Source organism: Cystoisospora suis (assembly GCF_002600585.1).
Source record: "Cystoisospora suis strain Wien I chromosome Unknown contig_1627, whole genome shotgun sequence".
In the NCBI taxonomy this organism is placed as follows: domain Eukaryota; phylum Apicomplexa; class Conoidasida; order Eucoccidiorida; family Sarcocystidae; genus Cystoisospora; species Cystoisospora suis.
Window position 1 is genome coordinate 19,250 of NW_027154427.1, and position 18,641 is coordinate 37,890.

An 18,641-nucleotide genomic window follows, 5' to 3' on the forward strand; every position below is an offset into this window, starting at 1 on the left:
TCTTGCGACTCCTCTCAAGAGTTCCTAGAAGCGGGAAGGCAGGAGCTTAACACACGGGTGGTCCCGGGCCCAGCAACCGCTTCAAGAACCTGAAGGAGGCCAGCCGAGCTTGTTACTAGGCGCCTCCGCAGTGAAATAAAACAAAGAACATCGGAGACGGATGTCACCTCTAAGAACCTGTTTGACCCCAGCCGCTTCAAATAGTCAGCATGTCTTGTCGCTCGGCTCCCGCTCTGGGGCTTCTTGGCACACGTATGCATACTTACCCAGATATTTCGAGGACAGTCTGCGTTCTTTCTTCTATGTGAGGGGGCTCCCACGTTTTCGCCCAGATCGTATCTTTCCCTACCGACAATTCCACCATCCATTCAGCCGCCGACGTCAACCAAGCAACTGCGGAGCACCAAGTACAGCCGGATAGCGCCAAACACTGCACGTGCACTACTCTATAGTTCGCAGTCGCGCAAGAACAACTCTTCTCGCAGCGAAGTTCTTTTGTGCGTCGCTACAGTGGCGTTCCTTACTTCTCGTGTTGGAGTTCCTCTGTTTTCGGGACTTTCTCGTCGCGTTCCTTTTCACTTTGGCGGGCTCAACAATACCGCTTTCCGCTCTGTCGGGACGACCTGCAGGTGTATCACATGTGCAGTCCGCTTCCTAGTGTACTTCCTCTCTGCTTGTCTCCACCTGACTCTCTCTCCTCCCTCATCTCCTCGCTCTCCAGTTCGGTTGGGTACGAGCCCGAATTTCTTCCAGTTCTTTCTCCCTCTCCTCTGCACACTGCCACCGCGGTGAACCTTGAACGAATGTGATCAAGTTGACAGAGTGGTGAGAGGCAAGCGCCTCTGCGTCCGCAGTGTCCATCTGTGTCCGAGTACCGAGCCCGGACGGGATGGGCTCGGCGTCTCCATTTCCCTGTCTGTTGCTGTTCTCGGTTGACAAGTTTCTCCTGTAAGTAACCACAAGCCGGTTCTTCCAGCCTCCCCACGTTCTCTTGACTTTCTCATTCGATCAACTAGCTGACGAATGGAGACCTTTGTTCCCAAGTTTCTTCTACCTCAACACAAGGCCCACCACGCGGTTCGTTTCAGTCTGGACAGTGGAGACGATCTGACACTGCGGACAGATGGAGCGGCCGGGGGGAGAGCGTCGTAAGACCGGTAGCGCGCCTGCTGAGCAGAGGGAGCAAAGGGAACAGGTAGATTCGAGCAAGAGGAGAGGCCACCTACTGAGGGGCCCTGACCGGGGTGGAAGTTTCCTTGCCCCGTCTGCAGTACCAAAGAAACCGGACAAACACAGTGAAGAAGGAGAGCCTGGTGACTCGAATAAGCCGCTCCAAAGCGAGCGCCATGTCAATCTTGGTGTTGTGGGTCGTAGAGGAGATCTCCAGATCGACAGCATGGAGGCTGGAAATAATTCTTCACGGCCGAAAGGTTCGAGCTCTCTGATTCCTCAGACGGAAAAAAAACAAGATGACTCAGGTCGCGGCGACAGACTGGAACTTTCCTGTCCTTTATCCTCTCAACCTCCGTCTGCGTCAATGGCCCCTAATAGATATTCTTCTCCCGCTTCACTTCATCATTCGCCTTCTTCCAGTCCATCTTCATCTCCACTTAGCGCATCTTCTCCTCTCAATGCTGCTGCTTCTTCTACCGCGAGTGTTTCCCCCTCTTCTTGCTCTCTCAGTGTCTCTCCAAGTCCCTTGGGGACTTCTGTTGTCACAGGTCTGTCTCCATCCGAACGTCACTTACACTCTTCTCAGCGATGCTTACCGGTGACCACTCAAGATGTTGAGTCAGGTCTCCTCTTCTCTGTCCTTAGTAACCCAGGACAAGGGGGAGGTCACTCCTCCCCTGTTCTTCATCCACAGCCTCATGGAGAGCTCGGAGTTCCTTCTCAACTTCTCCTTCTCCCTACAGCAGAATCCGCGCTCCGGCGAGGCGTAGGTAATGGTGCTCCCGGCCTTCTTGGTCTTCGGGTGACTAGTTCCTTCGATGAAAGGGCGGGTACAGAGCAGATATTACAGGGTAGGCCGATAGGCCACTTTGGAGCTCTCCGGAATGTCCCGCCTTTGAACCGTGTTGCAGGCCTAGATGTCCCTTTTGACCATGCGGGGACCACAGAGGTGGAGGAAGAGGAGACAGGAGGCGTTGGAGAGTTGGTCCGTGGGATAGGAGGGCGCGACTTGACTGCTGTTCGCGCGCCAGGTGGAAGTGTTGAAGAAGAGGAGACATCGGGAAATGCTGGTAGAGACAGGGGAAGTTTGAGAGTGGGTGGAGCTAGAGATTTACTCATTCGCCGCACAGGAGGAGGACAAGGGGGAGGAACAGTCCTGGGAGGGGTTACTGGAGATGGCAAGACCAATGCTGTCCATCGTAGACGTGTCGGCTTTGCTAGCTTAAGGACTTTTGATAAAACCAATCAGGTCAGAAAGGAAGAATGAGGCACAGCTCAAGCAGTCTTCTTCAGTGAATTCTCAAGTGTGCAAAGACGTCTCGTGTGCTGTCGCGTGTGTTCCGACGTAGTCAGCGCCTTCTTCTCTTGGCGGCTATGCTGGATCACAGGCTTCTACTATCTGTTGAGTTTTTTGACAGTGTAATCGTTACAGATAGGTCTGAGCAGTTCCGCTCACAGGGGAATCTATATCAGGGACAGTCGTTTTACTTCGTAAGAGCAGAAGAAGGTGATGAACTCTACGAGCTCATAGTCTGCCACTCGCCCTTCGGACAATTCTGGGTGCACCGATTCTATTGGGCGGAGAGAAGTGAGACACGTTCCTTGCACAGTCAACACCGTATTATCACTAGGAGCGATGTTTACGCAGGGGGCGCCATTCTGTTTTCTACACAGGACAAACATAACTTGTACCGCGAGGAGAACGGCTTCTCGTTCAGCGCTAAACCGTTATGGTTCTTCGCATACAAAAGAAGCTATCTTTTTTACCTGTCCGATCTCCCGGAATGAGAAGTAGTAGCGCCAGCTGGGTCGCATGGCGCCGGTCAGATCGGGTCATCTAAGTTATTCCAAGGGCTTGTCTATTGTTCTCGCTGTAGTGGCTCCAAGTCATAGATTCTTTCCCTGCTGATCAATATCTATCTTTCTACAAAATATGAGCTCTGTAGCAAGACCATTAGTTGTCTCATGCTCCAGGCTCTTTACGGGGTCCGTCATAGTCGTAACTCGTGTGTATGTGTCGAGTCGAACCAGAAAGAACAGCTTCGATAGGTACAGCTGATGAACTGTTTCTCCTCCCTCTCTCTGTGTCAAGATTTCTCTCCCACAATCGGGACTTTCATCATCCCGAGGAGAGGCAAGGGCCCGCAGTGCTCTCATCCTTGTGATCGGCTGAAGAGACTGGAAATCTCTCTTTTCTCAAGCAGGAGAATGATTTGAGCTTACGTGCGCTTTTGACGGATAGCAATCCCTTATTCTTTATATCTGTTATTTCACAGGCCTTTCAGCTTTCTGCGGAGGAAGAGGCGGCTCTACTCCGACTGGCGGAGGAGCAACAGGAGCTTCTCTTTGCAGACAAACAAAAAAGTCGCTGGTTACAGCAATGGGTGGAACCCCAAGGTAGTCATCGCCACGTAGATCTGCCGGGTTCTTCGAGTCTCTCTTCTCGTCAGCCTACTTTCTGGCCTTCCTCATCTTCTTTTTCGTCATCTTCAGCTATCACGACTGGCATAACATCTCATAGATTGAAGGGAGAAGCATCAGTAGGAGCAGGGGAAGGAACGACCGGGAGATTTACGAGAGGGAGAGTAGAGAGAATCGTGCCAACCCATCTGTCTTCTCTTTCCTTCTCTCCTGAGTCGAGGCGCCTCGAACCTTCTCACCGAGTTGTTTCTGCTACAGGCTTGACTTCCGCGCCTCAGCTGTCGGCTCTGAAGGGAACGTCCGGACAGCTAGGACCGGTCGAAGTGAAGGACGCAGGCCTATTCACGGTCAGAAGCGATGGCGACAGTAGGTCTGCTAGTCGTCCAATTGGGGAAAGGAAAGAGCCTGGCTGTTCATCAGACGTAGAAGGACGAAGTCGGTTGAAGGAAGAGAAGGACGGAGTAGTTGATGAACACAGAGCTTTCGATGTGCCCTCTTTCACAAAACGAGAAAGGCAGGGGATTTCTGCTATCTCGTCCGGAGAAAGCTCAGCAGCAAGAGGGCCTCGACGTGTCGCGATACCGAAAGGAGCGTTCAAAACTGTAAGCGCTTACTCCACGGCAACACTACAATATATGGCACTACGTTAGATTCCCTTTTCTGGGGAAGTGTGTGTTTTTGCTATGAACTCGGTACGGGGTCGAAAAAACCAGGTAGTTGACGTCTTCGGACCGAACTGACTCTCCACTGCTTTATAGTGAGGCCGGTTACGAGGAAGACAAGCTTGCCCTAGCGCAAGGGATAAAGACGACGGAAACTTTTTGTCTGAAACGACGGACACCTCTGCGCCCTCCTTTGCTCACGAAGACACTCGTGAGTTGAGAAGGCCTCTACTGCAGGGATGAAGTGTCAGTTTACTGGATATCAAACTTCTTCTTTGAATGTACACTACGCGGTCGCCTAATTTTGAGCACCTTCTCAGAAGCTTGTCGACGTCATTCGCGGACAGTCTTTCACGGGAAACCGAAGACACGGAGACGTGATGATAGTCCGTTGTAGATCAACTAACTAACAGTTCAGCTGTAGATGTGACACTAGTCCCGGGTCATCAGTCGGGTTTCGCCCAAGGTGAAGAGATCGCGACAGTTACTAGTGGAAATTCTTCGAGAAACGAAGCTGCCCGCGTCCTCTCTATTCTTCTCGACTGTGCTCTGCCCCAGACTGTATTTTTATTATGAACGGAAAGCGTGCTAGAGTTTAGGATTTTCTTTTAGTCTAGCTGCAAGTTTATACTATCTTCGGATGGAGATAGGCTTCAGAGAGCGCGGTTGTTTGGCGCGTGTAGGGGGCCCACACTGCGTCTGTACTTACTCGTTGTCCGTTGTTTTCTGTCTTTCATGTGTATGGTGACTGAGACCCTGCTGAGAGGCCACGCGCTCTCCTGCGGAGTACGTGAAGAAGGATGTACTGGATAGAGGAGACTGCAGCGCACGCATCCTGTCGGTGGGTTCCCTCGTTATCTAAAGGGGCACTGCAGAGCGGAGTTGAGATTGCAGGGGTGCTGGACGGCGGCTGACATCCTTTAGTTTGGGTCTTTTTTCAGGTGTGGATTCACAGTTTGCGAGAAGACCGGATATTGTGGAATACTCGTAAGCTTTCTGTATCTGACTCATTGCCCTTCTCGTGGTTCGTCTCCCCTGGTCCCGTGACTTTGCGCTCTACTCCGTTGTGTATCTTCTCAGCGCGAAGAGGTACAGAGAGGTGAGGAGCCTCTCTGTCTTCGGTTTGTATCCGCCCTTCGGTCGCATCGGCTAGGACAGAAGCCAGAAGAGACTAAAAGCACTACCAAGGAAGATCTTGGGGAGAAGGTCGGAGAGCCTTCCGCTGAGCCAGCGAGCTCCCCAAAGGATGAGCCAAGTGATATGACTTCTTTCAGAGGGAAGGACCGCAGTGTACTTTCTTCAGCTGTCTCGAAAGATTCTAGTGAGCCTTCGGCCCGATCTCGTGGGTCTCCTGTGGAACTCCGCAGTGAGATGCAGGCCTTAGACAGAAGTAGCTCGGACCAAGTGGAAAAAGAAGAACAGGAGAGGGGCAAGATCTCCGAGTGGAAAGAGGCCGGAAAGGTTCCTGTTGTACGTCAGGAGGAAGACACGACAAGCGAAGAGAAACTTCTTTCTTTTTTATGTGTTCTAGAGCAGGTCATCGTTCAATGGGCAGTCTCTACAACTCTCTACCACCACTCCTTGGTGTCAGAAACAGATGAGAGGAGCCACAGTACTATAGACACAGAACTCGCTGATGACAGAGACGCTTCAATAGTAAAGACTGGAAGTGAAGTGGATGACAGCGACGGCAAACCTCGAAGTTCGCGACGCCGGGCCCTAGCCTGCCAAGACTGGTCGCAGAACACAGGTGATGCACATGAGGCTGATCACCCTTCGTGGTCGGAAAAGGGACACTCTATCATGTCCTCTCCTCCCTCTACCTGTCCACTGTCTTCATCACCATCCTCGTCAATTCATCCTCCTTCTCCCTTCAACGTGACGACGAAAGAAGAGGGAGTTGTGTCCTCTTTCTGGCGTACCGTACTGCCCTACCGGCCCCCGGATATGCCACTCGACGAGTTCATTATGTAAGTGGGTGTCCGCTTCTTATACCTACAAAATGCTGTAAGAGTAGGAGAAAGCCAGTGTGGTAGAGTGTTTGTACTAAGAAAGGAGGCAGCTTCCTTGTATTTGTGTGATAGGAGCAGGGTCCAGCGCCAGAGTTCTGCCTGTCTTCTTTTCTCGTAGATTCTTTGTTACTGCACATCCTCAATGCATGCATGTTACCGCCTTGGAGACCAAAAAGAGAAGAGAACTAATGAGACACTCGAAAGCCCTCCGATAGAAATGCTCCTGAAGTGATGCAGCTATCTCTCCCGAGCTTTGTTCTTGCTGGACGCCCATGCGTCTATCACCCATCGGTTGGGAGTACACGGCCAGCACGACAATCGAAAGCTGCATCAACTGTCAGACGCCGTACGGTAGATCTGCCCCTCGTGAAGAACAACCCAGAGGCCGGGTAAGCGAACGCAGAACAGTTTTACAGCAGGCGTACACCGCATTCCAGTTCTACGCCGTCGTTTCGCCGATTTGAGTGAGTTTTCTTCCCCACTAAGGAGCTTGTTTGTCATTGGTCTTCTATCTTGTCTTGCGACGATTCAGCTGGTGCCAGCGACCGTTGGGCATGACTGTGGAGGACTACTTGAGGTACGATCACAACAAGGCGTGTCGTCTGCTTCGCACAGGCGGTATTGAGAGCAGGGTAGTGAATGGATCTGGCATTAGGGTAGTCACGGCAGGTTTTCTGATTCTCTTGTGGTCTTCGAGTGTGAGTTAGTGTTTTGATTTATTGACCTCCATGAAGCGCTCGGACGTCTCTCCCCTTTGTCGCATCTCTAAGGCGGACCATGCACACTATGACTCTGGCCGGCGAAGACAAGATGCTCCTCTTGACCTTCCGCCTGGCGTCAATGGACCGAGAAAGACGGAGAGACCTTTTAGTCTGAAAGGGAGCGTCGTGGATTTCGATGGCGTTCTGAGGTTGCAAAGGTGGATACTTTTTACAAGGTTGATGTTCCCTCTCTTACACATCAAATCTTTTCAACACGCTATGGTGTTTCGCAGTACATCTTGTACTAATCGTCAGAGGTATGCTTTTGCGATACAGTCAGATTGCAGACGCATGCCAATGAGTCTTAACCATACGGCGCAACGGCTCTACTTCCTCATGATCATATCCCTTCTCATTGTGCTCCTTTGCTACGGACTGCCCACAGAGCACTCGGCCCAAGTGGTACCCCTGAACCTCCTACACTGGATGATTCTTCTTCGCGTTCGCCTGCTGATTTGTCGGTAGAGAAGAGCTGTCGTGAGGTCCCTCAGATGAAAAACGTAGAAAGTAAAAGAAGGTCAGAGCTTCCTAGGGCAGCGGGAGAATCATGCGTTGATCGACAAGGTGACCTTCCCCCCGTGCAAGGAGACGAAACAACATACGGAAGTAAAGACAGTTATGTAGGAGATCGAGGTCATGCAAGCAATGAGGCATATTCATCTTCTGCAGTGTGGAAGAAACTATATTTGTGGAGTCAGAATAACATTACGGCGCTAGGGAGGATGTTAGATGAAAATTACGTTCGCTTTGAAGAACATAGGAGACAAGTTATGAAGCGGCAGAAGCATCTGCAAAGACAGTTCGCTATCTACAACAAGCTCTGCTTCACTGTAAGTTAAGAATGAGACCGGACTGAGATCGAAGCAATGACACCTTATGAAGCTTTCTTATTTGTGCTAAACGTCAGCGACTGAGTCTCTCTGGCTGAGCGCCTTCTCCTCGGGTCTCCTCGGTTCTCAGCAGCTACGAGCCCGCGGGCCAAGTATCCGGGATAATATAGCCCCTCTCCCACTTACGTGCATGTGTAGGGGTCTTAGGGACTTGTATGCATGTTAGCCCAGAAGGGAGGACGCTGGCCGGTTGTATTTCTTGAAACAATCGACCTTCATTCCGGACATGTCCCCGTATGCTTGCTTCCGGAGGCAAGCAAGATGGCTAAGGTTTTCGGTTCAAAGTACTCTTGGTGCAGAGCGTTATGAAAGGTTTAGAAGTTTGTGACTAGTTTATCTGGCGTTCTGAAGCTAAGAGGCAAACTTTTAGATACTTCAGTCTAGACTGCAAATGGTAGACCTTTACCACTTCCCTTGTCAGTCAAATATGGCAGTTTTTGAAGCCTTTTCTCGTGTAGTTTGAGAAAATTGAGGCATGACTCCGCCTAGTATCTATCTGTTCTTGTGGAATTGCGGGTATGTGTGTTCCCCCAGATGCGACGTAATTTCGCGTCTCTCGTCCCCCGACAACTTCGGACTATCCGAGCAGGAATGTTCTTCCTCATTTCTCAAAGTTCAATGCCACATGGACGTATTTTGAATCTCTCTTCTTGGAAGGCTCCTCCTCCTTCTCCTCTTCCTGTGCCCTTTTCCTTGTCTTCTCTATCTATGTCGCCGGGGCCCTATAGTAGGCTGTTCGATGAAGACAAGGGCGCTATGACAGAACTCTCGGGAGAAAAGAGAAGACAAGGGAAAGGTGGGGAAAGCCGGATACTGAGACAAAGAGGACTTGTTGCCGCGGAATTCTTTGCTGATCGTGAAGACTTGACTAAGAAAATCGATGCATTTCGACGTGGTTTACAACCTGGGGGAGAAGAGTCTCCGGACCTCTTAGACAGCAAAGGAGGGAACTTCACTCGAAAGGGACGAAGAGCAGGAGAGGCACACTATTATCATCGAGCTATCACGGAGCTCAAACGAAGGCAAGAAGAGATGCAAGGCGTTGCTCAAAGACAGAGGGATCGACTACAAGCAACTGCTGAAATAGGACTCTTCCCACCGACACCTGAAGGTACATGCTCGCGACTAATGATGATGGTGTATGGGTGACACATCCGAAAGCTAGAGTTCGAAAGTGAAACAACTGTACGGTGTAATGCCAAATAGACGTAGCTGCCGCAGGCCTGTGTCTAGAAGTTACCGGGTCCGTTTGTGTTCACTTGCGAGGCTGGATAAGTGAGTCTCTCTAGCGGGGTTGCATGTGGTTGCTCCCACTTAGGTAGGAGATAAAAAAGAAAGTGTCTTTTAGCTTTGTACTTGCATGTCCACATCTTCACTGTTTTCGCATGGAGTTCAATGTACACTTCTCACCAGGTAAACAAGGATCTTGTTACCGCGTAGAGGGGAGCTCATACCTGCGTCACATTTAGTCATGTTATAGTAGGGGCGCCTATCTGGGTGAAGAGTATCAGGGCTCCTTCTCTCCCATTCGAAACACCATTCGCTCTACGACCGGAAGAGCCGAGTCCTTTCTCTCGTCTTCCCCTCCGTAGGTGTGTATGTTGTCCAGCTAAAGTACAAGCTCGCTGGTGCGTTCACTGAGAAGAGACCTTCTGTGCCGGACCTTTGTTCTCTCTACAGAAGTTCCTGCGGGCTGTAAGGTCTGGAGATGCCTAGGTCCAACATATCGCAGTACCCTATGGCTGCTTTGTCACGAAGCTTCGGCAACTCTCCTCGTCATGCGTGTCTCAACTCTTCGTCCTCATCCAGGAATCCGATCTCTCTTCCCTCGATTCATGCCTTCGACGCGAAAGAGTGCACCACCCAACAGATTCTTTGCCGGTTCTGCTGTCAGCTTCCCTCGAGGCAACGGTTCAGCAGGCGCGCTTACGTCATCTTCTGCTAGCGGCCGCTCGACAGACGAAGGACATGTGGGTGTTGACGAATCAAAATGCTTACCTAAGCAGTCTTCTTCAGAATCACCTCTAGGACTCAACGGCACATGTTCTGTAGAGAAGGACGAACATATATCTGAAACGGCAGCAGCTGCAAGAAAACAGGATAAAAAGGACGCGAATTTTTTGAACGGATATGAAGATGCAAAGAACATGTTACGTCAGACAGAAAAGAAAACATTTTGGTCATATGAGTCTGATAGAGAAAGCGACAGTATATCTGTCGAAGAACGAGCCGTGCTCCGGAAAGCACTTCGAAAGGGTTTGGCGTGTATGAATCCTCGAACACGAGAAGAGGAGGCACGTGGACGTGCAAACCGAGTTTGTCATGGCTCAGCAGGCCCTAATGCTGGGTGGGCTTCTACCTTTTCTTGTCGCCCCCCGCTCAGGGGGCTAATAGGAGCCTGTAGTGCATATGTCGTGGGCAACAGGCTGGTAGAGATTGCACCGCACATCGAAGGTGAGCGTCTGTGCGAAGGGCGTGAAGTCGCTACTGCTGTTTCTGACGTCTTCTCATCGCATGTGGCGGGAAGGCTTCAAAACTACACAGGGCTGGCGAGACACTTGTATATGCCTGTCTTTGCGGGGCTGGTCTGCCTGTTCCCATCGACGATATAAACGGGGTGATCGTGGTGTCGGCTTTTTATGCTGCAGGACTGGGGATAGATAGATAGATATCGTGACCAGCAGAGAAGCCAGTCCGGCAGGCTGCGCTCATGTCCAACAGTTATGCAGCTATTCATTAGATCGATAGTTCTCCTGTGATTGCGTCGCCAGGCCTGCGAAAGTTGCGGTCATGGGTGAGTTTGTTTTTGGTCGTCTTCAAAAGATTGCTACAATGTGCGACCGAACCACAGCCCCAAGTGATGGCGTTCAGTACAGAACTGGAGCCGCCGCACTCCACTCAGGGTGTCTCCTGTTCTCTCTTCATCAGTGGGGTGTAAGTTGTTTGTATCGATTCTCTATATTCTAGTGTAGAGCTGCAGTGCGTTTCTTGTCAGTCACACACCGCTCCTGTGTTCGCCTTTTGAGAGAAGCTCCAAGACTGCGCTACACAATCCTAGTCTCCTTGTAAAATTCGTGCCTGGGTACCCGACAGTCTGAAAGATTACGCACCTATGGAGTGTATGAGTGTCCGAGTTGCAGACACAGAGAGTAGCTGTAGTATAACTGTACGGAAAAACGGAGGTCCCGAGGGCGCACCATGCACTCGCACCTCAGCCTCAGATTCTTTGACACCAAGATTCTATGGCCGACCGCCTTTCTTCGGGTTCATCTCTACGAGCTCTTGCTTCTTGATCCCTGCGCGTAGATATCTCTCTTGCTGAGCACTTGGAGAAGCATGGGGTGTACAAGGGCGAGCGTGACTTACAGCGAGCAAAGCACATAATTTTTCTTCTCGTTCAGTGAGTACCATTTCTACGCACACTTCTCAGTGCCCTGCGAGGTATTACCTTTTGCTGGCAGCGCTCCAGAATGTGACACCGGATAACACCTTGCTCTGTATATGATAGTTCTTCCGGCAGTCTGCCCCCTTGAAAAGAGGCCTTCAGATGGAGTTGTGTTTCCTTTAGCTAAACAGTCTTCTTTTCTACCTCCTATACAAATGCTAAAACTTTAGCTTGGATCTTTGAGGTGAGTGCTTCAGCCTACCTCTCGAGCGGTGTTCCTTGTGAGCCTACTCGTGCATTTCCTGCATGTTACGTTCTGTGCGGTCATCTTCATTTACATGCAAGAAGACTACTCGCGCAGCTTTTACGGGTGGACAGCCATTATTGACAGGCGAACATTCTGGGGTATATGTGAAGAATGAAGTGCATCAGAGTTCGGTCCATTTTCACACCGCTGCGAGAAAATGAGCTGGCTTTCTGTTTTGTCCTGAGAGCGTAGAAAGGGCTAGTTGCTTTCGGCTGCGGTGGGTCGTTTCGTACTCTCCTCACTCAGGCGTAAACAACGAGTCCGCCGTTCTCGTATATATGTGTTTGTAAGAGTAATTACGGTTCTCTCACATTTTGTCCCTTCTCCCTATGTCCCTGTGTGTGTGGTCGTCGCCGGCAGCCTGATCAGAAGTGCTCCTGACCCTTCTGTTCTCCTGGTAAGACAGCAGAAGACGAACTTCTCTTCGTCGCCTGCTACTTGTCCTACCTTTCACTTGTAGGCAATGCGGAGCTGGCTGCCACGCTTGTCGAGAGGAGAGATGTGCTCATGTAGAGAGATGCAACCTCGATAGTTGTTTTTCTCGCTGACGGCGGAAAAGAGGTGTGGTCACGTGTATCAGGTCTTTGTCTTGGAGAAGGCACATCATGTGCTCCCCTCAGGTCTCTCTCTCTTGCCCCCCGTACATGCATAGGAGTGAAAAAGAAAGCGCAAGCGAAAGCGATGATCCTTCAGTGGCTTTCTCATCTCGGCTTTTCTCGGCAGAGCGCAAACACGATTGTTTCACGGCTCTGACCTTTTTTGCATAGAGAATTTCTTGTTTACACGTTGGACTGAAATCGTAGAGTCTTGTCTAGCTTGAACTTATATATATCTGAAGATCCCTCCATCGGGATGTCTTGCTTTCTAAGCTTCTTTGTTCATCCAGTTCGTGAGCTTGGTCTCCTGCCTTTCACTGCCATCAGCCTGTCAAATCGTCAAGAGTTTTCCTTCGTCAGAGACGTCTCTTGCTCTATGTGGGGCTCCCGCCTTCAACCACAGCTGTGCTACATCCGTCTTCTGTCGTCTCGGTTACCTGTGGCCCTTCCGCAAGTCCTGCCGTTGCTGATAGAGATCTCAAGGAGAATGCCGAGCTGAATAACGAATGCAGGGGAGTGTCTCTTGAAGACAAGCAAGGCTTACGCCGCATGGAAGTCAGTGAGCATCGTAACGAATCAGCTATACTCGCCTGCAAGGAGATACCTCGTGTGAGTCAGTACATGGGACAGAAAGGAAACACCGGCAATGACGAGAATGAACGTGGAGGCACAGTGAACAAACAAAATAGAAGCACAGCTACTAACACCACCACAGATGAGGCCGGTCATTCTCCAAGGACTTGTAAGGAAGAGCGAAGGAGACAATCTTTTGCAGAGAAGAACGGATTTGTTCTTTCTCTTCTAGACTGCATGCGCGAGCCTACCATTGCGTCGGTTCTTGGATGGAACGAATCTCTAGACAGGTGAGTCATTTTGTGTTTCATGGAAATGATTTGAATAGGGAGGTACTGACAGTGTTATGTAGCGTTAGCTTAATTTTCTCATAAAGTGTATTCCACATTCCAGACTAGTTCTCATACTCCCTGAGGGCGCCTGCTGCCTGCTTGGCCTGAGAGCTGAGACTGTCAGCTTCTCAGCGACTGAAGTGAAAAAGCGAGGTGTACCATCTTCTTGCTCGAGTCAGGGGGAGCTGCTCGCTCATATGGGCGTAACTCTGTTATGTCTGCCCGTTTGTGGGCGTGTCCGCCCGCGCAAGCACATTTCAGAAGGAAACTTATCTTACTGCTCAGTTGGTACATACACAGACACTGTTTTCAACGCGTGCGCGTCTCCTGCGTAAGGCTTCTCGAAAAAGACAGCTGGTTACCTGCTTTAGGAGGGCTAGTGAGAGGTAGTATCCTGTCTTAGCTGTAGATGTGTGAGAGAAGCATCCCGTCTCTCGGAAAGCGTTGGCCGTGTCTGGGAGCTCACGAAGGTACATTCCTCTACCTTTGGTGTTGCGTTGGAAGTGCTCCGAGGGTGCGTTTCTTTCTGACCTAAGAAGGCTCCTGAAGAGTCTTGATTTCGTCTGAGACTGAGCTGTTTTCGAAGAATCGTCTTCCCAGTTCGACATTCTTTTTCTTCTTCAGATGCTTACCCCCTGAGTGTTTTCCTAGTCCAAGCGGAAAGCTAGGGTTCACCTCTCCATGTACTCTCCCTCTCTACCCGAGACGTGCCGAGGATGTTTCTAAAGTAAGCACGGTATGCCGTAGACTTGGTCCCTTCTTAGCGGCCGACTAGAATTACAGGCCTTGACAGATCTGTCTCGATGCATCAGTCTCTTAAGCGGTTGCTCTGTCTACTCTTGATTCTCCTGGCGAGCTGCACTGCATTGTTCTGAAGAGGTGTGGGTTGAGCAGTGTATCCGCTTAGTCGACAAGTCTTCAGGCAGAGCAGCGATACGCATACGCGCTTCACCTGGTTGAAGTAAAGAAAGTTTCTGCCTTGTCTCGCATGCGGGGCCTCTAGTGTTTCTTATCCTTATAAACAGAAGAAAACCACGACTTGCTGTGTCCTGCACATGCTGTGCATGAGATGAAACATCTCCGTGCTTACTCTTGTCAAGATCTTCCGATGTTACCCCGAAGAATTTGCAGGGTGATCATGTGGAAATCGCATGCATGCCTTACGCTTGAAGTCTCTTCTAGCTACCCGACCAATACCAGAGATCGTACTCGAGGACAGGCAGGGAGTAGGGTGACAGTGTGCTCTTGCTCGTCCTCTCATTGAGAGAGTGTCTATGTACCGTATTTACATATTCCTTCCGTTGAACCGTGAGAACATTAGGAAACAACTGCTCGGACCAATAGGTCTTCATTCTCGTGGTACATTCTGCGTAATCTCTTTCCTTCTGGCTTTCGGCGTCGCCTCGCCTGAGAGTTCTCCTGGCAGGCTGTAGAGATGACACTAAGGTGATTGGCCCAGGAGAAAGAGCTTTCGTAATCAAATGAGAGATGTCCCTCTTCTTCTATAGCTGAAGAATCTTTGAGTGTATCTGATGCCGTTTTGATGGGGGAGGAGTCGGTAGTTTGGGATGGCGAGCTTACACACGAGTGGTATGTTGTTTGCGTGAATGGACTCTGTCAGGCACATAGCTGGATGTTAGGAATGCTTCTTTACCGAATGACATGCAGTGATAAACGGACAATGCTTCGTTTCAATCGTCGAGAGCCGTACGGCTGCGGTGCAACTTCCTCTCGTCTCTCATCTCTTTCTTCTCTCGCCGCTTCGTCTCCTTACGATTTCGATGCATGTGGCGATGAAGAAACAAAGGTGAGCACTCTTCAGGTTCTTTCATCATGTGCCTACCGTACAGACGAACAAAGAAGCTTATAATGAATAGCCCTGGCTCAGCTAGTATTATCAATTTCAGCAAGTGCGAGAGTATAGGATTCGGGCCAATCGAAAGAGAAAGTAAATTTTGCACCTAGAAAGATCAGATAGCTGCCTCACTAATGTTTGTTTTTCATATCCCATCCCGTCCTCCTGGGTTACGCTGTGAATCCTACGGCTGGTGAGTTGGCTTGTAGTCTTCAGGTCTATGATCGTCAGACTGTAATTTATTCTTTGTCTTTCCTCTTCTGTCTCTCAAGCTATGTTCTCACGCATTTTTCCAAGCCTCGCCGCCAATAAGATGTGCTGAGATGATGCTTGCGGTTCAACTGCATACTGCTGTTGCGGCTACACCATGAGTCCAGAAAAAGGGTTGATCCTTCGTTGTTGCATGTCTTTCTTGTTTATGGTGTCTGGGCGAACAGGCGTTTCTTGCTTTCTGCCTTGTCCGGGATCCTCATCGACGACCTACAGTCTCTGAACTTCTTCAGCATCCGTTTCTTAATGGTCTTCAACGTTTGTATGCGGCGCGTGTGCGCGATTCCGCTCGCCAGGGGAGCCTGTGTGGTTTTCAGTCACCTTCTACTGCCGGGGAAAAAAGAGCGTCTCCTTCTTCATCTGTAGCTAAAGAGGGTGTGGAAGGTCTCAATGATATTCCTGACTCTGTTGCTTCTGGAGAAGAGGGAAACAACTTGATTGGTGGTTTCGATGACGAGTCTTCCTCCGTTTCGTTTCTTGCAGACGGAGGAAGCTTCGATGAGCAGGAGTCAGATGAAGATGATGGAAGGGATGAGGCGGAGGAAAAGAAAGTTCATCCAAGGGACACCATGACTACAAAAGAGGCTCAATCTGTTCATTCGTCTCTCTCACACAGGAAGAATGCACTTAACAGCACTCCGAAGAAAACTCGACAATCGTCTATAGACCCACACACCGATGATGATTCACGCTCTGTCAGTATATCTCCACAGCAACCTTCTACACTCCCGACGGGCTCTTCACCCGTGTCGACGGGTGACCGGCTGGAGCGAGAAGGAAGAGGAAGAAGCAGAGAGCGTAACAGTGAGATCGGAGGGAGAGAAGATGATGATGATGATGCATGCAATGAAGAAAGGAAGAAAGTTTTCTCTCCTCGCAGCCCGAGAGTTCAAGTTCCATCAGGAAGGAGAAGAACAAGAGAAGTGACTACAGACTCAGATGCATCTCCGGTCGCTTCAGCGAGAAAGAGAAGAAGCACGGGAAGTTTCTCCGGTGTGTGGGGAGGGAGAAGAGTTCGAGTTACACCTCTAGCAAGACAGACGTTCTCTCTAGCGAACAGCACGCCCGGTGAAGAAGAGGAATCAACTCCACGCTCCGACTTCCGAATTCGAACTGAAAGAGCTGGAGAAACTGGCACTGAGAATCGATCTCGGCAGAGAATGTCTACATCCGCATCTAGGGAGAGAGAGGAAGAAAACGAGCAGGGTATAAGTAAGGGAACGTCGGTACCTGTTCTGACGGACTACCCCGTATCTACAAGGGAGAACGACAACGCGCGTCCAATGTCAGAGGCAGATGGGGCGTCTGATGTCGTAAGAGACAAGTTGTCGGGACAGAAACTACCGAACGAGGGAGATGGCAGCTACGTGTCTCGGCAACGGTTATCGTATGGGACCTCGCATTCAGTGGGAAGGGAAGGGAAAGAACGAATACCTTCAACAGACGACGAAGCATTTCACTCTCAAAAAACTGCGCGGGCAATTCCAGAAAAGAGACGGAGGAGGTCAGAGCCACCTGGTGAAGATCACAGCCCAGCGTCTCCATACAATGCAGAGAAGAGCCAAGAGTCTTCACCTAATACCGTGATCCGTTCGCGGCATATGACTCGACGTCATTCCGCTGAAAAATCAAGATCACCTATCAGCAGTGGCGTTCATTCAAAGAGACGCAAACGTACTCCTGTCATTTCAGGCCAGGCACGGGACGTAGGCCGGAGGGGAGAGGAGAGAGAGGAAGACGGACCCGAGCGTCAGCAGAGAACTGAAGAGAAAAGACTTGGACAGGTGACAGAAGTAACCGGTAGAAGACGCCAGTCGTCTTCTTCTTCTCCCTCGTGTCGTACATCAGAGAGACAAGGGGGAGGAGGAGAACTGGCAAGTAGTAGTAGTACTACCGTTGTGGAAAAGAAGACAAAGTATCGACAAACAAGTCGTATTGATGCTTTGCTAGGACGACGGCCAACATCCGGGCATGTTGTCAGTGGTCGGAATACATCTGGGCTTCTCGCTTGTTGTGAGGCATTGTTTGGCGACGTCGGACGAATGGTGCCTGAATTGATTGGAAGGCAGAGGAGAGGTGGTAGAGAAGAGGATGGAGTTGCATTTTACGGCAGTAACGATCCTTTGCTGTTACAGCGAAAGTTCCTTAGCGATGAAGATGAAGGCGAAGACTGGCAAGAAGATGATGGTACTGATGACGAAGCAGCGGAGGGCGATGAAGAAGACAGTGGAGATGATAGAGAATATGAGGAAGAGGAAGTTTCAGACGGAGAGGGCGATGAAGGAGAAGAGGATGAACAAGACATCGACGGAGAGGATGAAGGACTCGGAGAAGAGGAATATGGAAAAGACAATGGTGAATAAGAGCCGACGAGACGGAGAGCTGGCACTTAGGCAGAGGAGGACATGCTAGCAGCTTTTTGATGATTGGCTTTGTTCTAATAGAAGAGGTAGTGGTTTTTTCACAAGGCTGCTTCAGGTTTTGTCCGTGCATGACACACGCAGCCCAGTGCGCTGGAGCCTACACGAAAGACCTGCTTCTATGTACGGAGGATGAGGTAACTTCTTTTATCCACCTAGGTATACGGAGCCCTGCAAGTAGTCATGTTTTTCTGAATTGACACGGCTCTATGTCTCGATGACAGGGGATCTCGGAGCCGAGAAAGAGGTTGTAGGGAAGGAGTTAAAGGGAGCAACCTGGGGAAGTCATTCGAGCAGTCCACCGGGTGAAGTAAGCCGTAGCTAGCTTGGCTCAAAGGGCAGGCACGGCACGAGGTGCTGGGGAGCTTCAAGAAACACTGTCGCTCGGGGGGGGCTGGAAGTTTTCTGTTTTTCTTAAGACGGATATTTGGCGATTGAATAGTACGCTACGTCTCATCTCTTAAAAAACAAAACCAGAGGGTGCCCCTTTTCTGAGACGAGCTTCCATCCAGTGATACGAAACTGGTATGTGTGTGCGGTCACAGAATCGAAGAGGATCTCAGGCACATTTCTTGTTGGCGAGAGCGGTGGTAGTGAAGAACGGACAAGATGTAGAGCACACTAGAGCCGCATCGGCTGGCACTTTTTCCGCTTTCTATTTTTTCAGTTAGCAAGATAAGATTAACGCTGCTGCCAGTGTGACTACCCTGACACGGCGTCTTCTGAAAGGGTCAGGGGTCTGTTTAAGAGTCGGGTACTTTGAACTTGACCGCTGAAGCCGGGACTCATGTCGAGGCTGTTCTGTTTCTTGCCCATCTTGCCCTGACGAAGAGAAATGCTGCCTGTGAACTGGGGGTTACGATCAAGCAAACACACAGTCAAGCTATGCTTCTAACGGCTCTACCCCCTACCACCGTCTGTCCGCGAACTCGCGTAAACCCCAAGCCCCTGTCACTTGGAATGCTCATGGATTCGTATCTACCC

The 18,641-nt window shown here is 50.3% G+C and overlaps 1 protein-coding gene across 1 annotated transcript; it reads left to right on the top strand.

Moving 5' to 3' along the window:
* The first annotated feature begins 101 nt into the window (after positions 1–101).
* Positions 102–18,194, top strand: CSUI_003585 (protein kinase domain protein). The gene is made up of 13 exons (XM_068063781.1): positions 102–2,422; positions 3,450–4,196; positions 5,337–6,226; positions 6,801–6,845; positions 7,415–7,859; positions 8,454–9,030; positions 9,600–10,373; positions 11,226–11,319; positions 11,972–12,008; positions 12,535–13,070; positions 13,737–13,839; positions 14,734–14,919; positions 15,405–18,194. Exons 1-13 carry the CDS (start codon positions 1,124–1,126, stop codon positions 17,598–17,600), a joined length of 7,929 nt encoding a protein of 2,642 aa, XP_067924241.1. The 5' UTR covers positions 102–1,123; the 3' UTR covers positions 17,601–18,194.
* The last annotated feature ends 447 nt before the right edge of the window (positions 18,195–18,641 follow it).

What these genes read in the sequence shown, in the direction of transcription:
- CSUI_003585 (XM_068063781.1), top strand. Translation starts at nt 1,124, where the DNA reads ATGGAGCGGCCGGGGGGAGAGCGTCGTAAGACCGGTAGCGCGCCTGCT. An exon ending in CTGACCCTTCTGTTCTCCTG is followed by an intron (nt 12,009 to 12,534) that starts GTAAGACAGCAG and finishes CACTGCCATCAG; the next exon opens with CCTGTCAAATCGTCAAGAGT. An exon ending in GTGCCGAGGATGTTTCTAAA is followed by an intron (nt 13,840 to 14,733) that starts GTAAGCACGGTA and finishes GGACTCTGTCAG; the next exon opens with GCACATAGCTGGATGTTAGG.